At 49.6% G+C, this 19,882-nt stretch overlaps 7 protein-coding genes across 7 annotated transcripts; 3 read left to right on the top strand and 4 right to left on the bottom strand.

Annotated features, from left to right (window-relative positions):
• Positions 1-776: 776 nt before the first annotated feature.
• Positions 777-4,346, top strand: FPOAC1_012495 (uncharacterized protein; the record flags this gene model as incomplete). Its single annotated transcript, XM_044856851.1, has 2 exons — positions 777-3,925; positions 3,974-4,346. The coding sequence occupies 2 exons, from the start codon at positions 777-779 to the stop codon at positions 4,344-4,346; spliced, it is 3,522 nt and encodes a 1,173-aa protein (XP_044704164.1).
• Positions 4,347-5,151: 805 nt separating this feature from the next.
• On the top strand, positions 5,152-5,967 carry FPOAC1_012494 (uncharacterized protein; the record flags this gene model as incomplete). The annotated part of the gene is made up of 1 exon (XM_044856850.1): positions 5,152-5,967. The coding sequence occupies one exon, from the start codon at positions 5,152-5,154 to the stop codon at positions 5,965-5,967; it is 816 nt and encodes a 271-aa protein (XP_044704163.1).
• A 335-nt stretch (positions 5,968-6,302) lies between these two features.
• Positions 6,303-6,710, bottom strand: FPOAC1_012493 (uncharacterized protein; the record flags this gene model as incomplete). Its single annotated transcript, XM_044856849.1, has 2 exons — positions 6,303-6,413; positions 6,471-6,710. 2 exons carry the CDS (start codon positions 6,708-6,710, stop codon positions 6,303-6,305), a joined length of 351 nt encoding a protein of 116 aa, XP_044704162.1.
• Positions 6,711-7,063: 353 nt separating this feature from the next.
• On the bottom strand, positions 7,064-9,333 carry FPOAC1_012492 (uncharacterized protein; the record flags this gene model as incomplete). Its single annotated transcript, XM_044856848.1, has 3 exons — positions 7,064-7,283; positions 7,335-7,930; positions 8,056-9,333. 3 exons carry the CDS (start codon positions 9,331-9,333, stop codon positions 7,064-7,066), a joined length of 2,094 nt encoding a protein of 697 aa, XP_044704161.1.
• Positions 9,334-10,685: 1,352 nt separating this feature from the next.
• On the bottom strand, positions 10,686-11,996 carry FPOAC1_012491 (uncharacterized protein; the record flags this gene model as incomplete). Its single annotated transcript, XM_044856847.1, has 2 exons — positions 10,686-11,839; positions 11,894-11,996. 2 exons carry the CDS (start codon positions 11,994-11,996, stop codon positions 10,686-10,688), a joined length of 1,257 nt encoding a protein of 418 aa, XP_044704160.1.
• Positions 11,997-13,654: 1,658 nt separating this feature from the next.
• FPOAC1_012490 (uncharacterized protein) lies at positions 13,655-15,001 on the top strand (the record flags this gene model as incomplete). The annotated part of the gene is made up of 4 exons (XM_044856846.1): positions 13,655-14,219; positions 14,269-14,707; positions 14,756-14,925; positions 14,976-15,001. The coding sequence occupies 4 exons, from the start codon at positions 13,655-13,657 to the stop codon at positions 14,999-15,001; spliced, it is 1,200 nt and encodes a 399-aa protein (XP_044704159.1).
• A 1,132-nt stretch (positions 15,002-16,133) lies between these two features.
• FPOAC1_012489 (uncharacterized protein) lies at positions 16,134-19,747 on the bottom strand (the record flags this gene model as incomplete). The annotated part of the gene is made up of 6 exons (XM_044856845.1): positions 16,134-16,645; positions 16,745-17,147; positions 17,200-17,277; positions 17,338-17,585; positions 18,911-19,056; positions 19,272-19,747. The coding sequence occupies 6 exons, from the start codon at positions 19,745-19,747 to the stop codon at positions 16,134-16,136; spliced, it is 1,863 nt and encodes a 620-aa protein (XP_044704158.1).
• Between the last annotated feature and the right edge of the window lie 135 nt (positions 19,748-19,882).

The raw sequence follows: 19,882 nt of genomic DNA, 5'->3' as shown, positions 1-19,882 counted from the left end.
TTAGAGACGTCTTTCCCGACCGACAGTTTGAGAATATCCCTCCACTTGGTTCCAACCAGTCTCCATCATTTCCCGCCTTTCTTGACATCGGATCCCATCCCATCTCCAAGCTACCAAGGTAAGTGGTACCTAACCTAACGTTGGACGGGACTAGGTTAATCTCTCCCTCCACACCCAGTCCCAACACCTCTCTTTCTTAACCTTGACCCCCTTTTACCTCTTTCTTTTTTCTCTTACCTCACCTCTTCTTTTTACCTTTTTCTCCTCCTCACTTCCGCTCACGTCAGAGAATTACATTATTCTCTGTTGTAAAGTTGAAGTTGGTGTGTGGTCGTTTATTCGTCCAAATCACTTTTTTTGACCTTCTGTGGCTGTTCTAATTGTCAGCTCAGCTTCCAGGGCCTCAACGCCTTGTCTTTGCCCCTCCACCTCCCACCTCCCACCGCGTTTTGACTTTCTTTCTCGATACTTTGTCGCAGAAAGAACTACTACAGGACTGCCACCTTGAGGAAACGTAAGTGTTGCACTGCATCTCATCTAAGCCTCACTCCTACATAATCACCTTCCCGTGTCCCCCCACGAATCCTTCCATCTCTATCTATCTCATGCCGTTTTCAATGGCTTCTTGAAACACCCCTACTGCATCCTGCAGATCCTGACTGTTTTGCCCCGGACTTACACCTGCGCTTAGACCAGTCTGTCCGATATCAATATCAATGTGGTAAACGACACCGCCGAGTAACCTTCCCAAACCAACTCGAATCGATTTCAACACGATGGCTTCGATACTTTTGCCGAAACGCTTTCGCGGCGAAACTGCGCCTACCGAGAAAGCAACCCCATCATGGGCCTCGAAGCGACTTACGCCCATCGCCCAGTTCATCTCTCGCCTAGCATGCTCTCACCCCATTCATACCGTCGTCCTTGTCGCCGTCCTTGCGAGCACCTCATACGTCGGTCTCCTCCAGGAGAGCCTCTTCAGCACTGATCTTCCTACAGTGGGCAAGGCCGATTGGTCTTCCCTCGTTGAAGGAAGTCGTGTCTTGCGCGCAGGTCCAGAGACTTCCTGGAACTGGAAGTCCATTGAGCAGAACTCTGTCCTTGAGGCTGGTGCTGATGCCGACCACCTCGCTCTTCTGACTCTCGTCTTTCCCGATACCCTCTCTGCCGAATCCTCCAGCACTGCTCCTAGATCCAGCCATGTGCCTGTCCCCCAGAACCTGTCTATTACACCTCTTCCCTCGACCGAGAACTCTTTCACCGCCTATTCTCAGGACAGCATCCTCGCCTACTCTCTTCCTTACGCTGAGGGTCCCGAGTTCCTTGCTGCTACCCAGGAGATTCCCAGCGAAGATGCCGTCGAGACTGAGACACAGCACGGCCGCGAGAAGAAGACATGGATCATGAAGGCTGCCAAGGTCAACACCCAGAACAGCGTTATCCAATGGGTCAACAACGCCTGGACTGAGTTCCTTGATCTCCTCAAGAATGCCGAGACCCTTGACATTGTCATTATGTTCCTGGGTTACATTGCTATGCACTTGACCTTTGTCTCCCTCTTTCTGTCTATGCGAAAGTTGGGATCCAAGTTCTGGCTCGGTATTTGCACTCTGTTCTCCTCTGTATTTGCCTTCCTCTTCGGTCTGGCGGTCACTACCAAGCTGGGTGTTCCTATCAGCGTCATCCTTCTGTCTGAAGGTCTTCCTTTCCTGGTTGTTACTATTGGCTTCGAGAAGAACATTGTCCTTACCCGCGCCGTCATGTCGCACGCCATTGAGCACCGACGTCAAATCCAGAACTCCAAGTCTCGCAAGGGATCTCCCGAGCGTTCCATGCAAAACGTTATCCAGTACGCTGTCCAGTCTGCCATCAAGGAGAAGGGTTTCGAGATTATGCGCGATTACGCCATTGAGATTGTTATTCTTGCCATGGGTGCTGCTTCTGGTGTTCAGGGCGGTCTCCAGCAATTCTGCTTCTTGGCCGCTTGGACTTTGTTCTTTGACTTTATTCTCCTCTTCTCTTTCTACACTGCCATTCTCAGCATCAAGCTCGAGATCAACCGTATCAAGCGCCACGTTGACATGCGCAAGGCTCTTGAGGATGATGGCGTCAGCCGCCGAGTTGCCGAGACTGTTGCCAAGAGTGACGGTGATTTGAAGGGCGACTCTTCTCTTTTCGGTCGCAAGAGCAGCAGCATTCCCACTTTCAAGGTTATGATGATCCTTGGTTTCATCTTGGTCAACCTAGTCAACATTCTCTCCATCCCATTCCGCAACCCCAGCTCTCTGTCCACCATTCGCACCTGGGCTAGCAGCCTCGGTGGTGTCGTTGCTCCTCTTTCCGTCGACCCCTTCAAGGTTGCTTCCAACGGTTTGGACGCTATTCTGGCTGCCGCCAAGGCCAACAACCGGCCTACCCTGGTTACCATTCTCACTCCCATCAAGTACGAGCTCGAGTATCCTTCTGTTCACTACGCACTTGGTTCTGCCATCGGCGGGAACGGCCCCGAATACACCGATGCTTTCCACCACCATTTCCAAGGATACGGCGTTGGTGGCCGCATGGTTGGCGGAATCCTCAAGTCTCTCGAGGATCCCGTTCTCTCCAAGTGGATTGTCATTGCCCTTGCTCTCAGCGTTGCTCTTAACGGTTACCTCTTCAACGTCGCTCGCTGGGGTATTAAGGATCCCAATGTTCCTGAGCACAACATCGACCGAAACGAGCTCGCCCGTGCTCAGCAGTTTAACGACACTGGCTCCGCTACTCTTCCCCTTGGCGAATACGTTCCTCCCACCCCAATGCGCACTGAGCCTAGCACCCCCGCCATCACCGATGATGAGGCCGAGAGTCTTCACATGACCAAGGCTCGCTCTGCCGACCTGCCCAACCGACCCAATGAGGAACTCGAGAAGCTTTTGTCTGAGAAGCGCGTCCGTGAGATGAGCGACGAGGAGCTTGTTTCCCTGTCTATGCGCGGCAAGATTCCTGGTTACGCTCTTGAGAAGACTCTTGGTGACTTTACTCGTGCTGTCAAGATTCGACGTACCATCATCGCCCGCAACAAGGCCACCACCGACCTGACCCACTCGCTCGACCGATCCAAGCTGCCTTACGAGAACTACAACTGGGAGCGCGTTTTTGGCGCTTGCTGTGAGAACGTTATCGGATACATGCCCCTCCCTGTTGGTGTTGCTGGACCTCTTGTCATCGATGGCCAGAGCTACTTCATTCCCATGGCTACCACTGAGGGTGTCTTGGTTGCCAGTGCCAGTCGAGGTTGCAAGGCTATCAACTCTGGAGGCGGTGCCGTTACTGTTCTTACTGCCGATGGTATGACTCGTGGTCCTTGTGTTGCTTTCGAGACTCTTGAACGTGCTGGTGCTGCCAAGCTCTGGCTTGACTCTGAAGCCGGCTCAGACACAATGAAGAAGGCATTCAACTCCACCAGTCGATTCGCCCGTCTCCAGTCTATGAAGACTGCTCTTGCTGGTACCTACCTCTACATTCGATTCAAGACCACTACCGGTGACGCTATGGGTATGAACATGATTTCCAAGGGTGTCGAGCACGCCCTGAGTGTCATGGCCAACGAGGCTGGATTCGATGATATGCAAATCGTCTCTGTTTCTGGAAACTACTGCACCGACAAGAAGGCCGCTGCTCTGAACTGGATTGATGGTCGTGGTAAGGGTGTTGTCGCCGAGGCTATCATTCCTGGTGAGGTTGTTCGCAGCGTTCTCAAGAGCGACGTCGATGCCCTTGTCGAGCTCAACATTTCTAAGAACTTGATTGGTTCCGCTATGGCTGGTTCAGTCGGTGGATTCAACGCTCACGCTGCCAACATTGTTGCTGCCATCTTCTTGGCCACTGGTCAGGACCCTGCTCAGGTTGTCGAGAGCGCCAACTGTATCACCATCATGAAGAAGTAAGTTATACCTCGTACGTAACCTGAAACATTTGCTAACCTCAGCAGCCTCAACGGAGCTCTCCAAATCTCTGTGTCTATGCCTTCTCTTGAGGTCGGAACTCTCGGTGGTGGTACCATCCTTGAGCCTCAAAGCGCCATGCTTGACCTCCTCGGTGTCCGAGGCTCTCATCCCACCAACCCTGGTGACAACGCCCGCCGTCTGGCTCGCATCATCGGTGCCTCTGTCCTTGCTGGAGAGCTTTCTCTCTGCAGTGCTTTGGCTGCTGGTCACCTTGTCAGAGCTCATATGCAGCACAACCGAAGTGCCGCTCCCTCTCGCAGCACTACTCCCGCTCCCATGACACCCGGTCTATCCATGACCAGTTCGGCGTCAACAACGTCAATGAGCGCCGCTGCCATCCAGAGGTCAAAGCGATAAATAACGAGCGTTTGCATTTGAAGGAGTAGTTGACGAAGTTATAAAAGAATAGAGATGAGCATGTATGACATATGGTCTGGGATGGATGATGGGTCATACAACATGGAGTTTTTTCGCATTGGGACATTCTGGAAAGGTCGCGCAAAGCGTACATACATATACAGTCGTCGAAAGATGCATCGGTCATGAGTTTAATACCGCTCCAAATAGTCAATTTTAATCTTTTTTTGTTACTTATGAGCTGTTCTCGAGTCCTCAATATTGACCACTGAACTTGAGTCACTTCATCATTTGAAGAAACGAGATGCTTGAGACTATATGTACCTCCCTCGTATTTGGGCAACCATTCACACAGCAGCGATCGCTCATGTTCCGATTTATGACTCTAATCTCACTTTTTTCACGCCTTTAGCCAGTCAACTCTTGTTCATTATCACAAAAACGTATCATATATACTTTGGCACGAAAGATAACAAAGTGTAAACGGAGAATAGAAACCTATCTGGACGATCAAAAGCCCAACAGGACAGAGCAAACCAGCCAGGCCATGCATCAACCACTCATCTGTTTATCGGTGATGAACCTAAATCATCATTTCTCCCCTCTTTTTGTCCTCTTCATCGAGTTAACTCAAAGTTTCCATCCACTCTCATGATCCTTGGGTGAGAATTCTCGGTCCGAAGGTAGAGCGAACCACAAACTTACGTAGTTTTCTTTGTGACTGATAAGGTATCTTAACAATACTCAGCCTTTAAATAACAAGGGTTATCATCTAATTATCCTCGTGGGCATTCATCTTTACAAAATGTCTCGCTTTCCCGACAGCTATTATTATGCTTCTAGACAGGAGGATTACCCGTCGAACTCCTACGAAGACTCGGCTCCCTCTTACTGGTCCTATGGCCCATACTATGCTACTGGGCAAGAGGTCGGACAGCCAGTCCCCCGCGAATCTATGGAAAACATGACTCCATACTTCAAGGATGACGGCGTCGGGCTTGGTATCACGTACCCAGATTACTCAGAGTACTATGATACCACTACCACCCCAACCCCAGACACTTACCACTCAGCGGAGAACACGAGCACAAACTCTCTCTCTCCCCCTCCAATAGATCCTCACTTGCTGGGCGAGGAGGATTCTCTAACTTCTCTGTTCCGGGCAGATGAAGACCGGGAGGCCCAGCTCATAAACCCATATGCCACTGACGAGGCCGAGGAAAAGAAAGAGGACGATTGCACATTTGGACCACAAGCCTGCTTCTTCTGCAACGTTGCCAATAGTGCACTTAGGCCTTTTCACCCCACGCCGGAACCAGCATACGAGTATCAGAACACAGACTCGACGCCAAAGGCAAACTCAAACCCAAAGGCATTCTCGGCCAGTAGTTTTAGAGATGAATACTTGTCTCACTATTGCTATAATGGTCAGAGAAAGTCTGTCACCTCTGGCACTGTGACTTATGTCAATGCTGCCGAGGCTGCCCAGGTCGCTGAGATCTCCCACATCAATGAGTTGACTCCTCGCAATGCTGGTGGTTCTTTTACTCGCAGGTGTCTTGAGAAAGCCGTCAGTCCCAAGACATACAGCAAGTTCTTCAAACGCGCGGCCAAAAATTGAGGTCACGATCAAAGCAGAGATAGGAGAGTTGGTGATTGTCGTTGGTGTTGTGGGGATTACTGAGCATCATAAGGTCGCCTAAAAACTCAAATGCCGAAATGATAAGAAACGATTGGTATATTGGATTTAGACTACATTAGATTAGGCTCTTAGGCCATACCCCTTGCTTCAATTTTCTCTAACCTAAGAAGAAGAAGAAGAAGAACGGTGGTCCAGTAGTCCGTTATTCAGAGGCTCGCGCCTGAGAAAAAGAAGGAGGAGGAGGAGGAGGCTGGTTCAGAGGCTCGCGCCTAAGTAGAAAAGGAAGAAGAAGGAGTATAAGGATGTTGTTGAGATTATGACTGTACACGAGCACGAGCTGCATCGAGTGCCTCCTTGACAAGGGGTTGGCGCGGGCCACCGTTTCGCTTCTGTGCGAGGTTGTCGTCTTGGAAATAAGGAAGATCCTGCAGAAACCGCCATCAGTATTTTCTATACTTTGTCCGGTGAGAAGAATAACTTACGACAATCCACTCCGGCTCTACCGCAGTGGCGGTGTTGATGAACGATTTGCCGACATGAGTGATCTTATTGAACACTATCCACTTGTGTTGCATCATCGCGATTGCGCTTTCGGCTTCGATCAATGCGGGAAAGTTGTCATTGATCGTTTTGTAGGTGTGCTCGAACTTTTCGCTGTGGATGGCGATGTTCTGGAACAAGCCCCTAGCTAGAGCCTTGCGGATATTGTCCTCGTAACTCATTGTCGTATTTCCCGTTTGTGATAGGTTTCTATCAACTGTTGAATTTGAACTGGTTTTAATTTACCTCATTTAAATCCCTGCGTACTTGTCCAGTACCGTGATTCACGTCATGATGAACACAATATGTCCATATAAAATTGACGTCGCTATATGTCTTGGTAACGAGCCCCTGGTTAGTTCCGTAAGTCTATCTCCACCAACGGAGTGTGTCAATTCAGCGAAGACATTGAGTCTGTTGCGTCGATATGGATAACAACTCCTCTTTCCCAGCGGTTCCATGGGTATTTGACCACGAATGGGTGTATGCCTTGTACGGGCGTATCGTGCTGATTAGGTCATCAGTCCCTTGTTCTTTACAAAGCAGCCGAGTTCTCGGGCCCAGAAGTGCTGGTGACTTCCGAATAGTATGCCTCGTCATTTGGTTCGCGGCCAAGGAAGTTACCAAGACTCTTGAGTTCAGGTTGACTGCCTCCTGGCTGCAGAACGTGCTGGCGATATCGCAAGCCCATATTCCTGTTCATCGGGTCGATCTTGAAGTGGCTGACCCACAGGTCGGTTGCATATACTTTTGACCTAGAGCTTGTAAGCAAAATAAAAACAATCAGATCAGGAAGGCGGACTTACAATGCGTAGGTGAAGTACGCAGCATCATATCCGCGGAAAGGATGTGCGAATGATGCCTGTCCAATACTGTCCGCCCGTCCAAGGCCCATAATCTCCGTCTTGCTCTCGTTCCAAAGCTTGGTGGTATCCACAGGATGAGCCTCGTCGGCGTTATGAATCGTCAGATCAAACAATGCGAGGAAGACTTGATGCAGCATTGCATGTGCACCGTTGACATGTTTTGTCTTTGCAAGATCAAGCGCCAATTTCTCTGGCAACTCTTCCTCTGGTCTTTCATATGCGTCGCCTTTTTGGGTTTTCCAGAAGTTGAGATACTCGTCGTTCAAGTAACTGTAGTGTTTTCCTAGACGGCGCAGCACGGAAGGTACCCATATCCAGTTCTCGAGGAGAATACTGGGGATCTCGACAAAGTCGCGAGAGCAACCATGTTGATGCTTTGTGTGGGTGACGAGCTTATGGATTGCGTGGCCGAGCTCGTGGAACATTGTTTTGAGTTCGGAGTGTAGAAGTAGAGTTGGACGGCCGGGGGTATGAAGGAGGGATGTTACTAAAGATGAAGAAGGATAGTGGCGCTTGTTGTCTGAAGTAATGAAGCCCTGTACTCAGGTTAGCATCGAGCGTGGCTATTAAGTAGCAGAAACGATGACCCTAAGATTTAGGGTACAAAAATGAATGGCCTAACATCATAGTCTAAACAGCATAAAGTGAGATGAATGCTTACCGGTTGGATGAGAGAGCTGTGGGCGCCTGCGTATTTACCCTCTCGCGCATAGAGGTCAAGGTAGAGGTATCCAAGGAATCCACCACATTGATCCTCCGAGTTCCAGGCTTCGTAAACGGTGACATCCTTCTGCCAAACCGGTGCATCGGTAGGGACGAAGACGATGCCGAAAATCTCTTCAAAGATTCGAAGCATGCCTTCGAGACTATGGTTGATCTCAAAGTACTCGGATATAAGGAGTGAGTCAACAGAGTATCTCTCTTTCTCGAGAATGCGCGCATAGAATGCCCAATCCCACGCATTCAACTTATCGGAGTCCTCCTTGGCCTCATCAGTGCCGTTTTCCTTTATATAAGCCTTCTTTATCTCAAGCAGTGTCTTCATCTCTTCATCAGCAAGAGGCTTCAATTGTACTCGTAGCTTATTGAGCATTGTTATAACGCTCTCAACGTTCTTTGCCATTTTATCTTCCATTTTAAGCTCGGCGTGTGTTTTGAAGCCGAGCATTCGCGCCGTGCTGTTGCGCAGCTCAACTGCTCGCTCCAGACGGGCAACATTCTCGGGGAATCGACTTTCCTTGGCGATGTGGTATGCTTTTCTTGTGCTGGCGCTGGTGGTGTGTTTCATGATAGAGATGAGATGGCCCTTTTTAAAAGTTGCTTTGAGCTCGCCTTTGTCGTTGACTTTCATGGCGTCGAGGATTGAAGAGGGTACACCGTTGAGTTGGGAACGGGTGAAGTAGATGCCGTCATCGGATTCGCTGATTGTCTTTTTGGCTGCGATTAGGACCTCATTTCGCTCTTGTACAGCAGCTTTGTACTTTTCTCTTAACTCCTCATCCCCGATACCAGCGCCTGTGTTCTGATACGCTCTATGCGTTTTGAACAACATGTACGCATCTTCCTCATCTAGTGTCTCTTCTTGTTGGCTCTTTTCATAGGCAGCTTTTACGAGGGCTGCAACATCCTTGCGCATGAGAGCTGCAGAATTAGCTTTGAGGAGCATTTCCTCTGCCGTGCGGGAGGCATCGCGAAGCTCCTTATCTTCAGAGACGGAGCTGAAGAGACGAATTAGGAGAGTCTTCTTGGACACTCCATGGTCATCGTTGAGGATTGGCTTGAGGAGACTTGAGAATGTTGCGGTAGTGGGTGTGAGGGAAGCGACGAGTGAGTCTTCGAGAGCTTTTGTGGAGGCTATGAGATCCGTTGTCTGGCTGAGGATATCAGAAGGGCTGAGTGCAAATGAAGGGGGTGGTTGCGGGGGTATTTTGGGAGGCATTCTTTGAAGTTGTCTTTGGAGACTGTGATAACGCAGTAGTTGAAAAGTAGTAGTACGACTTATGAGTCTCATGAGGCCAAGTGAAGTTGGAGATGTCAAGTTGTGGCGGCTGAAACTGTGGAGTTGGTTAGAAGGTTACCCTGTATTGACCCAATCGTTTATCAATCTTGATGCCTCGGGCTAAAGAGGAGGAAATTAAACACGATTGGGTATGTTTTCGCATCCTAGGTACATATTCGAATCATTTTATTAACTTTATGACTCTTATCTCATAAATATTGCGCATCTGTTGTTGAGGTTGACAACTATTACACGATGTAAATGTTGCTCGCTGGCATCAAGAGAACCTAGCACGTTAAGGATAATGTCACCGACTACAACAGTAACATCAATCTAAGCATAAGAGCATAGACAGAACAAGCTTTCTTTCTCAATGCTTATTACTCGCTTCTCAAAGCTTGCCTGCGACAAGCACTTTCACTCGGCATTATCCGTGCCGTGGCCAACGTATAGTTAGTTGTGCCTGTGTATGATACACCATCTAATCCATCTAGCATGTGAGAATTTGAGGCACCATGCCCTTGCTTCTTTCCCGCATAAAGGCCGCGCAACCTACCATGTGGGAAATGGAGCAAGTGTCCGCTCAAGAGGAATCCTTTGTGTGAGTCAATTGAAACGACGCTCACATGCGCTATATCCGTATGGCGGAAGTGATCACGATAATGTGTTGCCAAGAGAAAACGAGGGGCTGTGCTCATGTACCCTGTATAATGCCAAGCGTGGATACGGACAACTCATTCTTTTCGCCCAGAATCGCGCCATTGTTACAACAGTAGATTGTAGTGAGTTCCTGGCACTAGTTTCTGACATGACTTGCAGTGTCTTAGGACGTTGAGTGTCTACAGTGCTTTCAGTTTGGTATATTGTATCAACGCCTTACAACATCCCGAGATTCGGCAACATGAGAGATCTGTAACATCGACATAAACTGTAGAAATGAGGACCCTGTAGTTCTTGGCCTTGTGCCGATAAGCGAAGGCGACTGCCTCTTGCAGTAATAGTCTGTTTTCCCTGCATCATTAGTATGGTTGCACGGGTTGACTAATCAGTTATTAGTTATACCCAGGTAGAACGCCAAGTTAGTCAACTTTCAGTAACAGACACATTTTCACAAATCATCTTTGAACATGTAAAGGAGGATGAATACACAATATGCTCTCTGGTATTGTACTATTGAGGTATCAACAAGTGAATGAAATCCGTCAACCTTCTTCCAAGCCTGTGCGGCCTTAACGCAACCCTGTCAGAAATAGCCGTAAACGTGTCGTTATTCATAGTCCGTTTTCTATTGCTCAGTCGTCCTCATACACCTCCTCGTAGGCTTCCTCATATTCTTCGCGAGCCTCTTCAAGAGCCTCCTGATCACTACTGCTGGCATCCGAGTCCTGAGCAGCAGCCAGCGCCTCTTCGTACTCCTCACGAGCTTCTTGGACGTCTTCTCGGTCACTAGATGAGACAGAGTTACCATCCGCATCGGTAGCAGGCAGAACGCCAGGTGGGCCATCCTGAGCGTAAGGGTCGGCATAGGGATCTTCAGGAGGAGGAGCACCGTAGTAGTTGTTGATTACTTGAGGCTGTTGCTCGTAGGGAGCCGCGGCAGGAGCAGCAGCAGCAGCGGCGGCGGCATGCTTCTCTTCGTCGCTATCGCTGTCGTTGAGCTCGTTGGCGATCAGGGCACCACCTACAGCACCAAGTGCGAGACCACCGGCGGCACCGAGGAGCATACCAGAGCTGCCACTCTTCTTCTTCTCTCCTTGGCCGTAAGGGTTGTTGCTGTTGTCACCATAGGCGCGGTCACCCTCTTGGCCATACTGGCCCTGGGGAGCATAGGGTGATTGTCCTGGGGGAGCACCGTAGGGCGACTGGCCAGGAGGAGCGTAAGGTGACTGGCCTGGGGGGGCACCGTAGGGTGAGGGAGCGCCGTAGCCGCCTGGAGCTGGGGATCCATAACCACCAGGAGCAGGCGATCCGTAACCGCCAGGAGCACCATACTGGCCTGGAGGAGCGCCGTAGCCACCGGGAGCTGGAGAACCGTATCCACCAGGAGCGCCGTAGCCGCGAGATCCATCAGAAGGCTGAGACTCATAAGGAGGACGAGAGTCCGGGGGAGGGGGAGGAGGAGCGTGCTGAGCCTGGGGAGCCTCCCATTGGGTGCGACCAGTAGCTTGCTCAACGTAGTACCATCGCTGGGAGTTTTGGTCGAACTGAGCAGTCCATCCCTGAGGCAGAGGAGGACGATCGGAAGGAGGCTGGTAGGCGGGCTGGGGGGGAGGGGCACCGTATCCCTGAGGAGCAGGCGAGCCGTATTGTTGAGGAGTGGGAGCACCGTATCCCTGAGGAGCAGGCGAACCGTATTGTTGAGGAGGAGCACCGTAACCAGGCGAGCCGCCGTACTGCTGCTGGGGATGAGGAGATGCGTATCCGTTGTCGCCGTAGGCGCGGTTAGCTGGGAAAGATCAGTTAACTGAACCATCAAGATTACTGAACCCGAGAGACTTACCGTCCTGAGGCGGCTGCTGAGGAGGCTGTTGTTGCTGCTCCTCCTTTTTCTCGCCGATACCAAGGTTCTCAAACTCCTTGGCGATCTTCTTGAAGAAAGACATGATGGGCGACTTCAAGATGAGGGGAAGTCTGCTAGTAGGGATAGAAATGCGAAAAAAAAAACGGAAAGAGGTAGATGAGAAGAGGAAAGGCCAAGGGAGAGAGACCAGGTTGTGTTTATATAATGGAGAATGGGCTTGCGTGCGAACAGAAAACAGAAAAGGGAAGGAAGGGTAGGTGCGACCCGTGCAGTTATCGACAGCCGGCAGAGTTTCTTGGCAGGTGCCGACAGTGCATGAGTGGTGGAGTGAAGCGTCTCACTGATGAGAAAGGAAAGAGCGCAGTGAATATCACTGTGTGGAAATGATTCCGGTTATTCCGTTAGCGATACGGAGAAGATCCTTCGTCGTGCAGGCACTGAGCAACTGTTGATACCGTCGTACTTCTTTTCATCGACTGGCAGAGCCGCCATAGTAAACAGTACAAGGCCGTTCAATGTCCGATTACCCCTCCACTCAACACCCAACACCAAGCTCAGGGACCTGTCTAGTATCCACTAGACCTGCTACGTACGATGTGACCAATCAATGGACTTTTAGTGACCCCTGCGGGCCGGTCCGGCGGGGCAGCCAACGCTCAACGGGACAGCTAACTTAGTACTTTTTGACGGCTTGAAGCTTGAGCCTCGAGCTTTACGAGAAGACAGTGCGATATTATGCCTGGTGTTTGGGATAGAGGTTTGTTATGTTACAATCTCGAATAACATGACTTGCAGCTTACTATTTGAAACACTGATTTATAGGGATTCATGCCAATGCCTGTATACAGCATATCAGGACGTATGTTGATCCTTAGGGATGTTGGAGGATATGCTCCACAGCAAAAGCGTGGAGTCTACTGAAGCAGAGATCCATCCCGGATTTCCCTCATTCTGACAGTCGCCCCAAACGCTCATGACACCTCGAGGCGGCTCTGAAGCGCTGTCCATTGCGGCGAAACAAGGGTGTAAACAGTCATATTTTACGATTGGTATGCTGGGCTCCTTCAAGGAAGATGTTGATGAATGGATCAACTCGCCGCGTCATTTGTCTTTACAACCGAGAGGCCGCCCGTGATGCTGTCATGAAAAGGCATCCGATATCATGCAGAGAGGTTGGTCGATGAGAACCCCCAATATCAATCATGGGGGGTTTCATGTCGTCTCACAATATTACCTCCCTTGTGACATGTATGAATGATTCACAGGCTCGTTTGCTTGTTGACATCTGTCTGACCTGCGGTGAGGGGGAGGGGCTCTTGCAGCGCCAAGAAAAGTCCAGGTCTCTTGGCATCCCTTCCCCTCCAGCGGCCTCCAGAACATTCACCAGCCGGACGACTTTCGATTTTCAGGGGAGCTCAGGGCTGGAGAATCAGGTCCGTTTTTTCCGGCGGGGGGACCTGCCCCTCTGCCCCTCTATAGGTCCTAGTCCCCTCCAGCTCCGTCATGGATGTCTGCAATGATTAGCGCCCATTTAGCAGCACTGAATGGAGGGGAGCTCATTCCTGCAAGACTTGGATGAGGCTGGCTGGCATCCATTGATTGACTGCTTTGCTTATACTGCTGACCCATTGTTGTTTTGTTTCTGCACTTAACTGTCGGCATCTCAAATGCTCCCTCTTGCACCTTTTTTCTTCTCTCGTCGATCGATTTCTTGAGCATCTCTACACAAATCAGGCCAACATGTCCTACTTTCCAGGTCAAGGGTATCACGGAGGCGGCGGTAATGGCTATGGATACGGTCCTCCATCCGGACCTCCTCCTCCCCAGCAACAATACGGTGGTTACTCCGGGGATAATTCCGGATCGCGAAGATACCCTCCCCCGAATTACCCTCCCCCTCCTCATCTCGACGCCTACGGCTTTCCTCTCCCTCAGGGCCTTCACCATCACGCCCAACACGCGCGATCAGGACCTCCTCCTCCCGCTGCACCCCAGCAGTTCGGCCACGGAGCCCCCGAAGGCTACACTTTCCAATACTCCAGATGTACCGGTCGTCGCAAGGCACTTCTCATCGGCATCAACTACTTTAACCAAGAAGGAGAGCTGCGAGGATGTATCAACGACGTACACAACGTTTCCGCTTTCTTGGTAGAGCGCTATGGCTACAAGAGAGAGGACATGATTCAGTTGACTGATGATCAACAAGATCCAGTCATGATTCCTACCAGAGAGAACATCATCCGCGCTATGGGTTGGCTCGTGCAAAATGCTCAGCCTGATGACGCTCTCTTCCTTCACTATTCCGGTAAGTTGATGCCTTCTATACAAGACATTGCCTAACCATATTTGTATAGGTCACGGTGGTCAGGTCGAGGACGAAGATGGCGACGAGGATGATGGATACGACGAATGCATTTACCCCGTCGACCACACCCGGGCTGGTCCCATCATTGACGACGAGATCCATTTCCGCGTGGTCAAGCCCTTGGTCCAAGGTGTTCGTCTGACTGCTATCTTTGACTCGTGCCATTCCGCCACCGTCATGGATCTTCCATACGTCTACTCAACCAAGGGTGTTCTCAAGGAACCCAACCTGGCCAAGGAAGCTGCATCAGGTCTTTTTGACGCCTTCAAATCATACTCTAGTGGAGATATTGCTGGGGCTGCTAGTTCAGTGTTCGGTTTGGCCAAGTCTGCTTTTACCGGCGATGAAGCATACGAGAGGACCAAGGATACCCGAACATCGCCTGCCGATGTTATTATGTGGTCCGGAAGCAAAGACGACCAGACATCGTAAATGAACCCGTGTGCTATAAGCGATTTGTCTAATATTTGTTACAGGGCCGACGCTACGATTAACGCTCAGGCCACCGGTGCCATGTCGTGGGCTTTCATTTCGGCAATCAAGGCCAATCCTAAGCAGAGCTACGTTGAGTTGCTGAACAGTGTCCGCGATATTCTCGAGACAAAGTATACTCAGAAGCCACAGCTCTCGAGCAGTCATCCTATTGGTAAGTCGGTGCCCCAATTGTATCGAGTACATTCATTAACACTACTCCAGACACTGACCTCTTGTTTGTTATGTGAGGTGGAGAAGCTACGTCGGGGCCTTGTGCATAGCATGGGAAGATTGGGTCAGCGCATCTGCAGTTTTAATGACATGCTTTATGATTGAACCGAATGAACGATACAATACCCGTCCTGCCTCGTCCCATGCCGTCCAGCGAGTGAGCGCATGTCTCAACTGACCTCCACAGATCAAACACGTCCACCTGCATCCTTCCTCCCCACAGCAAAAAGACAACAAAAAAGCAAAAAGTGTTTCAATCGTATCATTGTATAGAAACAGATGCGAAGGTCGAACTCGCAGCCTTGAGATTGCATATTTGTAAGAGTCTCACGGTCTCTTCGGAGTCAGGCCTCAGGGTATCAAAAAAATTGGCCGCTAGAAGCATAACGGACGAAATCAATAGGTCACTTTATGTTCCTTGGACTATGGCTCTTAGACTATTTATTTTTGTAGTCTAAGACTTAGGAGGTCATCGTTTCTGCTACCCACTACGCAGGTCTCGGAGGAAATACCGGAAAAGTAGCTTACATGTATGCGAATTCGGAATTAGAAACTATCAGATGAACGCTCGGGGGATCAACGTGAAACCGAATGACAATGTATTGACGCAACTTGCGAGTGGTGTCTCAAGGTGCAGAGCTCACCACTACCTAATTATGTCAACTTCAATTCTCGTTTCCAGTCGACATCTGACATTTGGGGTTGAGCTACTGAGGACGGCAAGTGGTACAGACACTAACTAGGTAATACGATGAGCCAAGAGTGCTCGTCAATCGCGATCAAGGAATATTTATCAATTAATCTATATCTTTTGGCTGGTCTTAGCTTCCAGAAGACATCCTGAGATGCTACCTGTACTGACCCATAACACCACGTGAAGGTGCCAGCCATCGTTATGGTGCCTCCACTGAGCTAATAATAACCACAGCTTCGCAGGCAACTCCATCTACAGAAAGAAATCATAGAAGAAGGTTTCAGAGGCTCGCGCCTGAGAAGAAGAAGAAGCAGTGCAGAGGCTCGCGCCTTTGGAGAAAAAGGGGTTCGGAGGCTCGCGCCTTAGAAAAAGATGGTCGATTTGGTGCGAAGGTCGATGCTGAAGATAGGCAAAAGTGCTGTAAATTAAAGGCATGGTGGTGATTGTCAAGACCTTTACCATTCATCAAGGGTTTGGCCCGCTTCGTCTGGTTGCTTGCTGTTGGTATAGGTTCCCCGAGGGCGGTTGACTCGCTGATAGATAGTCTTCGGATTTTGTCCCGTACTGAAGGCCGTGCTAGAGGTATCCACGGTGATGGGGTCGACGCCACGACTAGTAACAGTAGTAACGGTTTTGGGAGTTTCTGTTTCATACTCCTTTTGGACTACCATATCCTTCTTGATAGGGCGACCATGACTCTGCCAGGCTTGAAAACGAAGGTAATCACCCCATCCCTGGCTGGGGATAGCAGGTGTTGTGTACGACTCGATATGGTCCTGATGAGTGGCAGAAGCCTCACCAGGGGGAACGTCCGACTGTTGTACAAACTCGGTAGACTCAGACAGCAATGAACGAGCCGAGGGATCGTGGTATATCATTTGACCGGGTGCCAGATCACCACCACCCATGTTCTTCCAGATAGCGAGGCCGCGAGCGAAGCGATGGGGGGTGTCCAAGGATGGACGCTCTTGATCCCATTTATCATTCTCATTCACGATTGTTCGCGTGTCCTTGTTGTCGTTGGAATAATCCACAGGAGGCCTCGGGCGAAACCACTCACACTAACCGTGGGCTTCATACTCCGCAAGTGACTCTACTGGAATCCTTTTGAAGGTTTTTTTCTCACCTTCCATTCTCTCAATGTAAATCATGGGCCTTAAAAAGGCTTCATTCGCTGGCGAGGGAGAAGGCATCGGAGCCGTACGGATTCTCAATTCCCCGTCAACCAACTTGGCAGTGGTGCGGTAAGGGAAACCGGCTTCAACAGACGCATCGCCAACATGGGCAATCTGTTTTATGTATGCGCGAACGGAAGCTTTTGGATCCTCCGGATCTAGACACCATGACTCCGGATAGTCTTTCAGTTCCGGCAACTCAATGTGACTGTCGTCAGCCTTGGTAACGACTCGCTTTGGCGGCAGGGGAGGCACAGGTGTGGAGGGCATCTGAGGGGAACTAGAAACCTTGCCCTTGGAAATATCAGTATCGGCAGAGATGGGTCAGGAACAATGGTGTACGTACATCCGGACGATCGGCTGGTTCAGGCAAGGCTGAAGCAGCGGGGCCGGCAGCGGAAGCGGTAGCTGCGGCGGAACGTCCCTAAAACGAACGGGTCAGTGGGTTGATCAATGTTTAGACGTACACCGCCGATCAACATACATTCATTCTCTGGACTGGGCCTGTCTTTAGTTCCCGCCCGCAGAGAACGCGCTTGTCGAGTGACGACCGGACAAAAGTTGCTCTTGCGCGATCCCCGAACTGCAGATGGCACCACCCATTATGGGCATGGTTGTCCTTTTGGACAGGCCAGAAGATGATGCAGTCACCGAAGAAGTTGTCAATCAAAAATTCGGCGAAATTCGCCTTGCTGGCACTGAAGCTGATGTTGCCACAGTGGACAAAATGACCTGCTTCGATCAAGTCTTGGTCACGAAACTCCTAGTGCTTGACCCTAGACATGACTGAGTAGTGTTAGATGTTTGTGGCAATATGTAATAGCAGGGTACTTGCTTGAGGTTTTTGTCGGGTTTTCAGTAGTAAGTGTTGTGTATCGAGGTATGCTGTAATGTGCTGTTGCGATGTTTGTGCGAGTGCAGATAGGATGGAGTGTTTATTATTTTTGGAATAGGTGAGTGTGAAAGTTGTGGGCCCAAATGCTTATCTTATCAATCGCAAGCTTCGTGTGGTGTTAAGTTATGTTCAAGTGAATTTTACAATCAAGTGAACTGCCAGTGCTAAGCAACTGTCAAATCATGTAACATAAATGCCTAATTTTGAATATTATCTACAATGCATAAGTAGTTATTTACATTTATACAGTATATTGTTAAATTAAATAAATCATTCTACTTGTATTATATGATATATCAAGTATACGCTTCACTTTAATAGAGTCTCGTGTCAGCGCATTTGCAGTTTTAGTAACATGATTAAATCGAATGAATGACACAATACCCGCCTTGCCTCCTCCTATACTGTCCAGTGAGTATATGTTTCAACTGACCTCCGGAGCAAACATTTCGTACAGCCCTTCTTTATAACAAAAAGATAACAGACAGCAAAAAAGAGAATCAATCGTATAATTGTATAGGAACAGCCCGATGCGGGGGTCGAACCCGCAGCCTTGAGATTGTGTACTCATAAGAGTCTCACGCTCTACCGATTGAGCTAACCAGGCGAAGCTCTGATTGGATGATGGAGCTGTCGTAAATTGATTTCACATGGTCCGACAGACACGTTTGTTGATCATCAAGAATATGATTTCATAGTATGAGAGGCGAAACTGGTGAACCGGTCTCTGAAGATACAATGATATCTATCCAGCTTAAGAAGGTTGATCTGGAGTAACTTTGATCGCACAATCGGCAAGGTGACAATCGACCTCGATGCACTAATAACAGTCCTCAGGGTATTGGAAAAATTGGCTGCTATAAGTACCTACTAACAGACTTAGGAGGTTATTTTTTCTGCTATCCACAAGACAGTGTGATTGACCTTTGTTGTCTATTTCCCACGCGACTGACAGCTTATAGTAGCAGAGCGAAGCACTCGAGGGCGATGGGAGTATGAGGCCTGTAAAATCTATTGAGATGAACACATAAACTACCTTCTGCTAGTCATGACCTCTCGTTCATAGGTTACTTCCTCTCAAAGGAAACTCCGGCCGATAAACACTGCAATGATTAAAGAAACGAACAGTGGGCCTGAAATAGTGGCGGTATGAATCAATGACCTTTGATGAAAGGGGCGTTCTCAAGTCCATAAGCCTGGGTCTTCCAAATCGCGGCTCCCATCTTGATGAACTCGGCTCCAAACTCTTCAATCATGCTTTGAGTATCTTTTTTACCAAGCCGATGCATCTTGATATAATCCTCCTCACTACCAAAACTCGTAATCTTGTACTATTCCTTCCATCCTTCCACAAGACTCTTGGCGTACGAACTCTCTGCTTGTACCGCCTTGGCTACGATGTAGAAAGACGATCTGATACGGTGGTATCGGTGATGCTTGTACAGACAAACGTCGGCGATTTTGCAGAGTTGGTGGATGAGTTTGAAACTGCGCCAGGTGTCCAGTGTGTGCATCAGACTGACCATCGTTCCTTGGTGCTCAAGTGCTCGAGGCCCAGAACGAGTTCTGTCATCTGTAGGCGATTTGCTTCGCCTCGTTCGCGCCATTCGGAGCGCTGGTGAGTGCGTAGGACTTGGCCGTCGCAGAAGACGAGATCATACTTCTCATCAGACTCGAAGACCCGTCCCAGTATAAACTTGTCGCGATCGGGGAAGTTGTCTGGGATGTCTTGTTCGGTAATGCCAATATCACCCACTAGCATCGTGATGTCACGAAATTCAACGTCGACGCCGCTGTTCTTCAGTCTGATGTCGTGGCCGTCTTCTTCTACAGGGAGGCTCATGGCTCTGACTAGGTTGATACTAGGACACATGGCCATGGTTTGATCAATGAAGCCTCCGGGTGTAGCGCACATGTCGAACACGCGTTCTGTTCTGAGAGAATCTCGTGTCGAGGCGCCTATTGACATCTCCAAGTCGACAGCGATATTCTTCATCATATTGTAGAAGAATTCGCGCATCTTCTTATCAGGTGCGTCTGCGGTCTGTCGTTGCCTCTTGAAATATTCGTCTCCCTGACTGTTCTCCTAATCCTCTTAATGAAGTGATTAGCTATTTCCATGAGAGGATTTGTA

Source organism: Fusarium poae, chromosome 4 (assembly GCF_019609905.1).
Source record: "Fusarium poae strain DAOMC 252244 chromosome 4, whole genome shotgun sequence".
Classification (NCBI taxonomy): domain Eukaryota; kingdom Fungi; phylum Ascomycota; class Sordariomycetes; order Hypocreales; family Nectriaceae; genus Fusarium; species Fusarium poae.
This window is presented reverse-complemented; position numbering and strand designations above follow the sequence as displayed.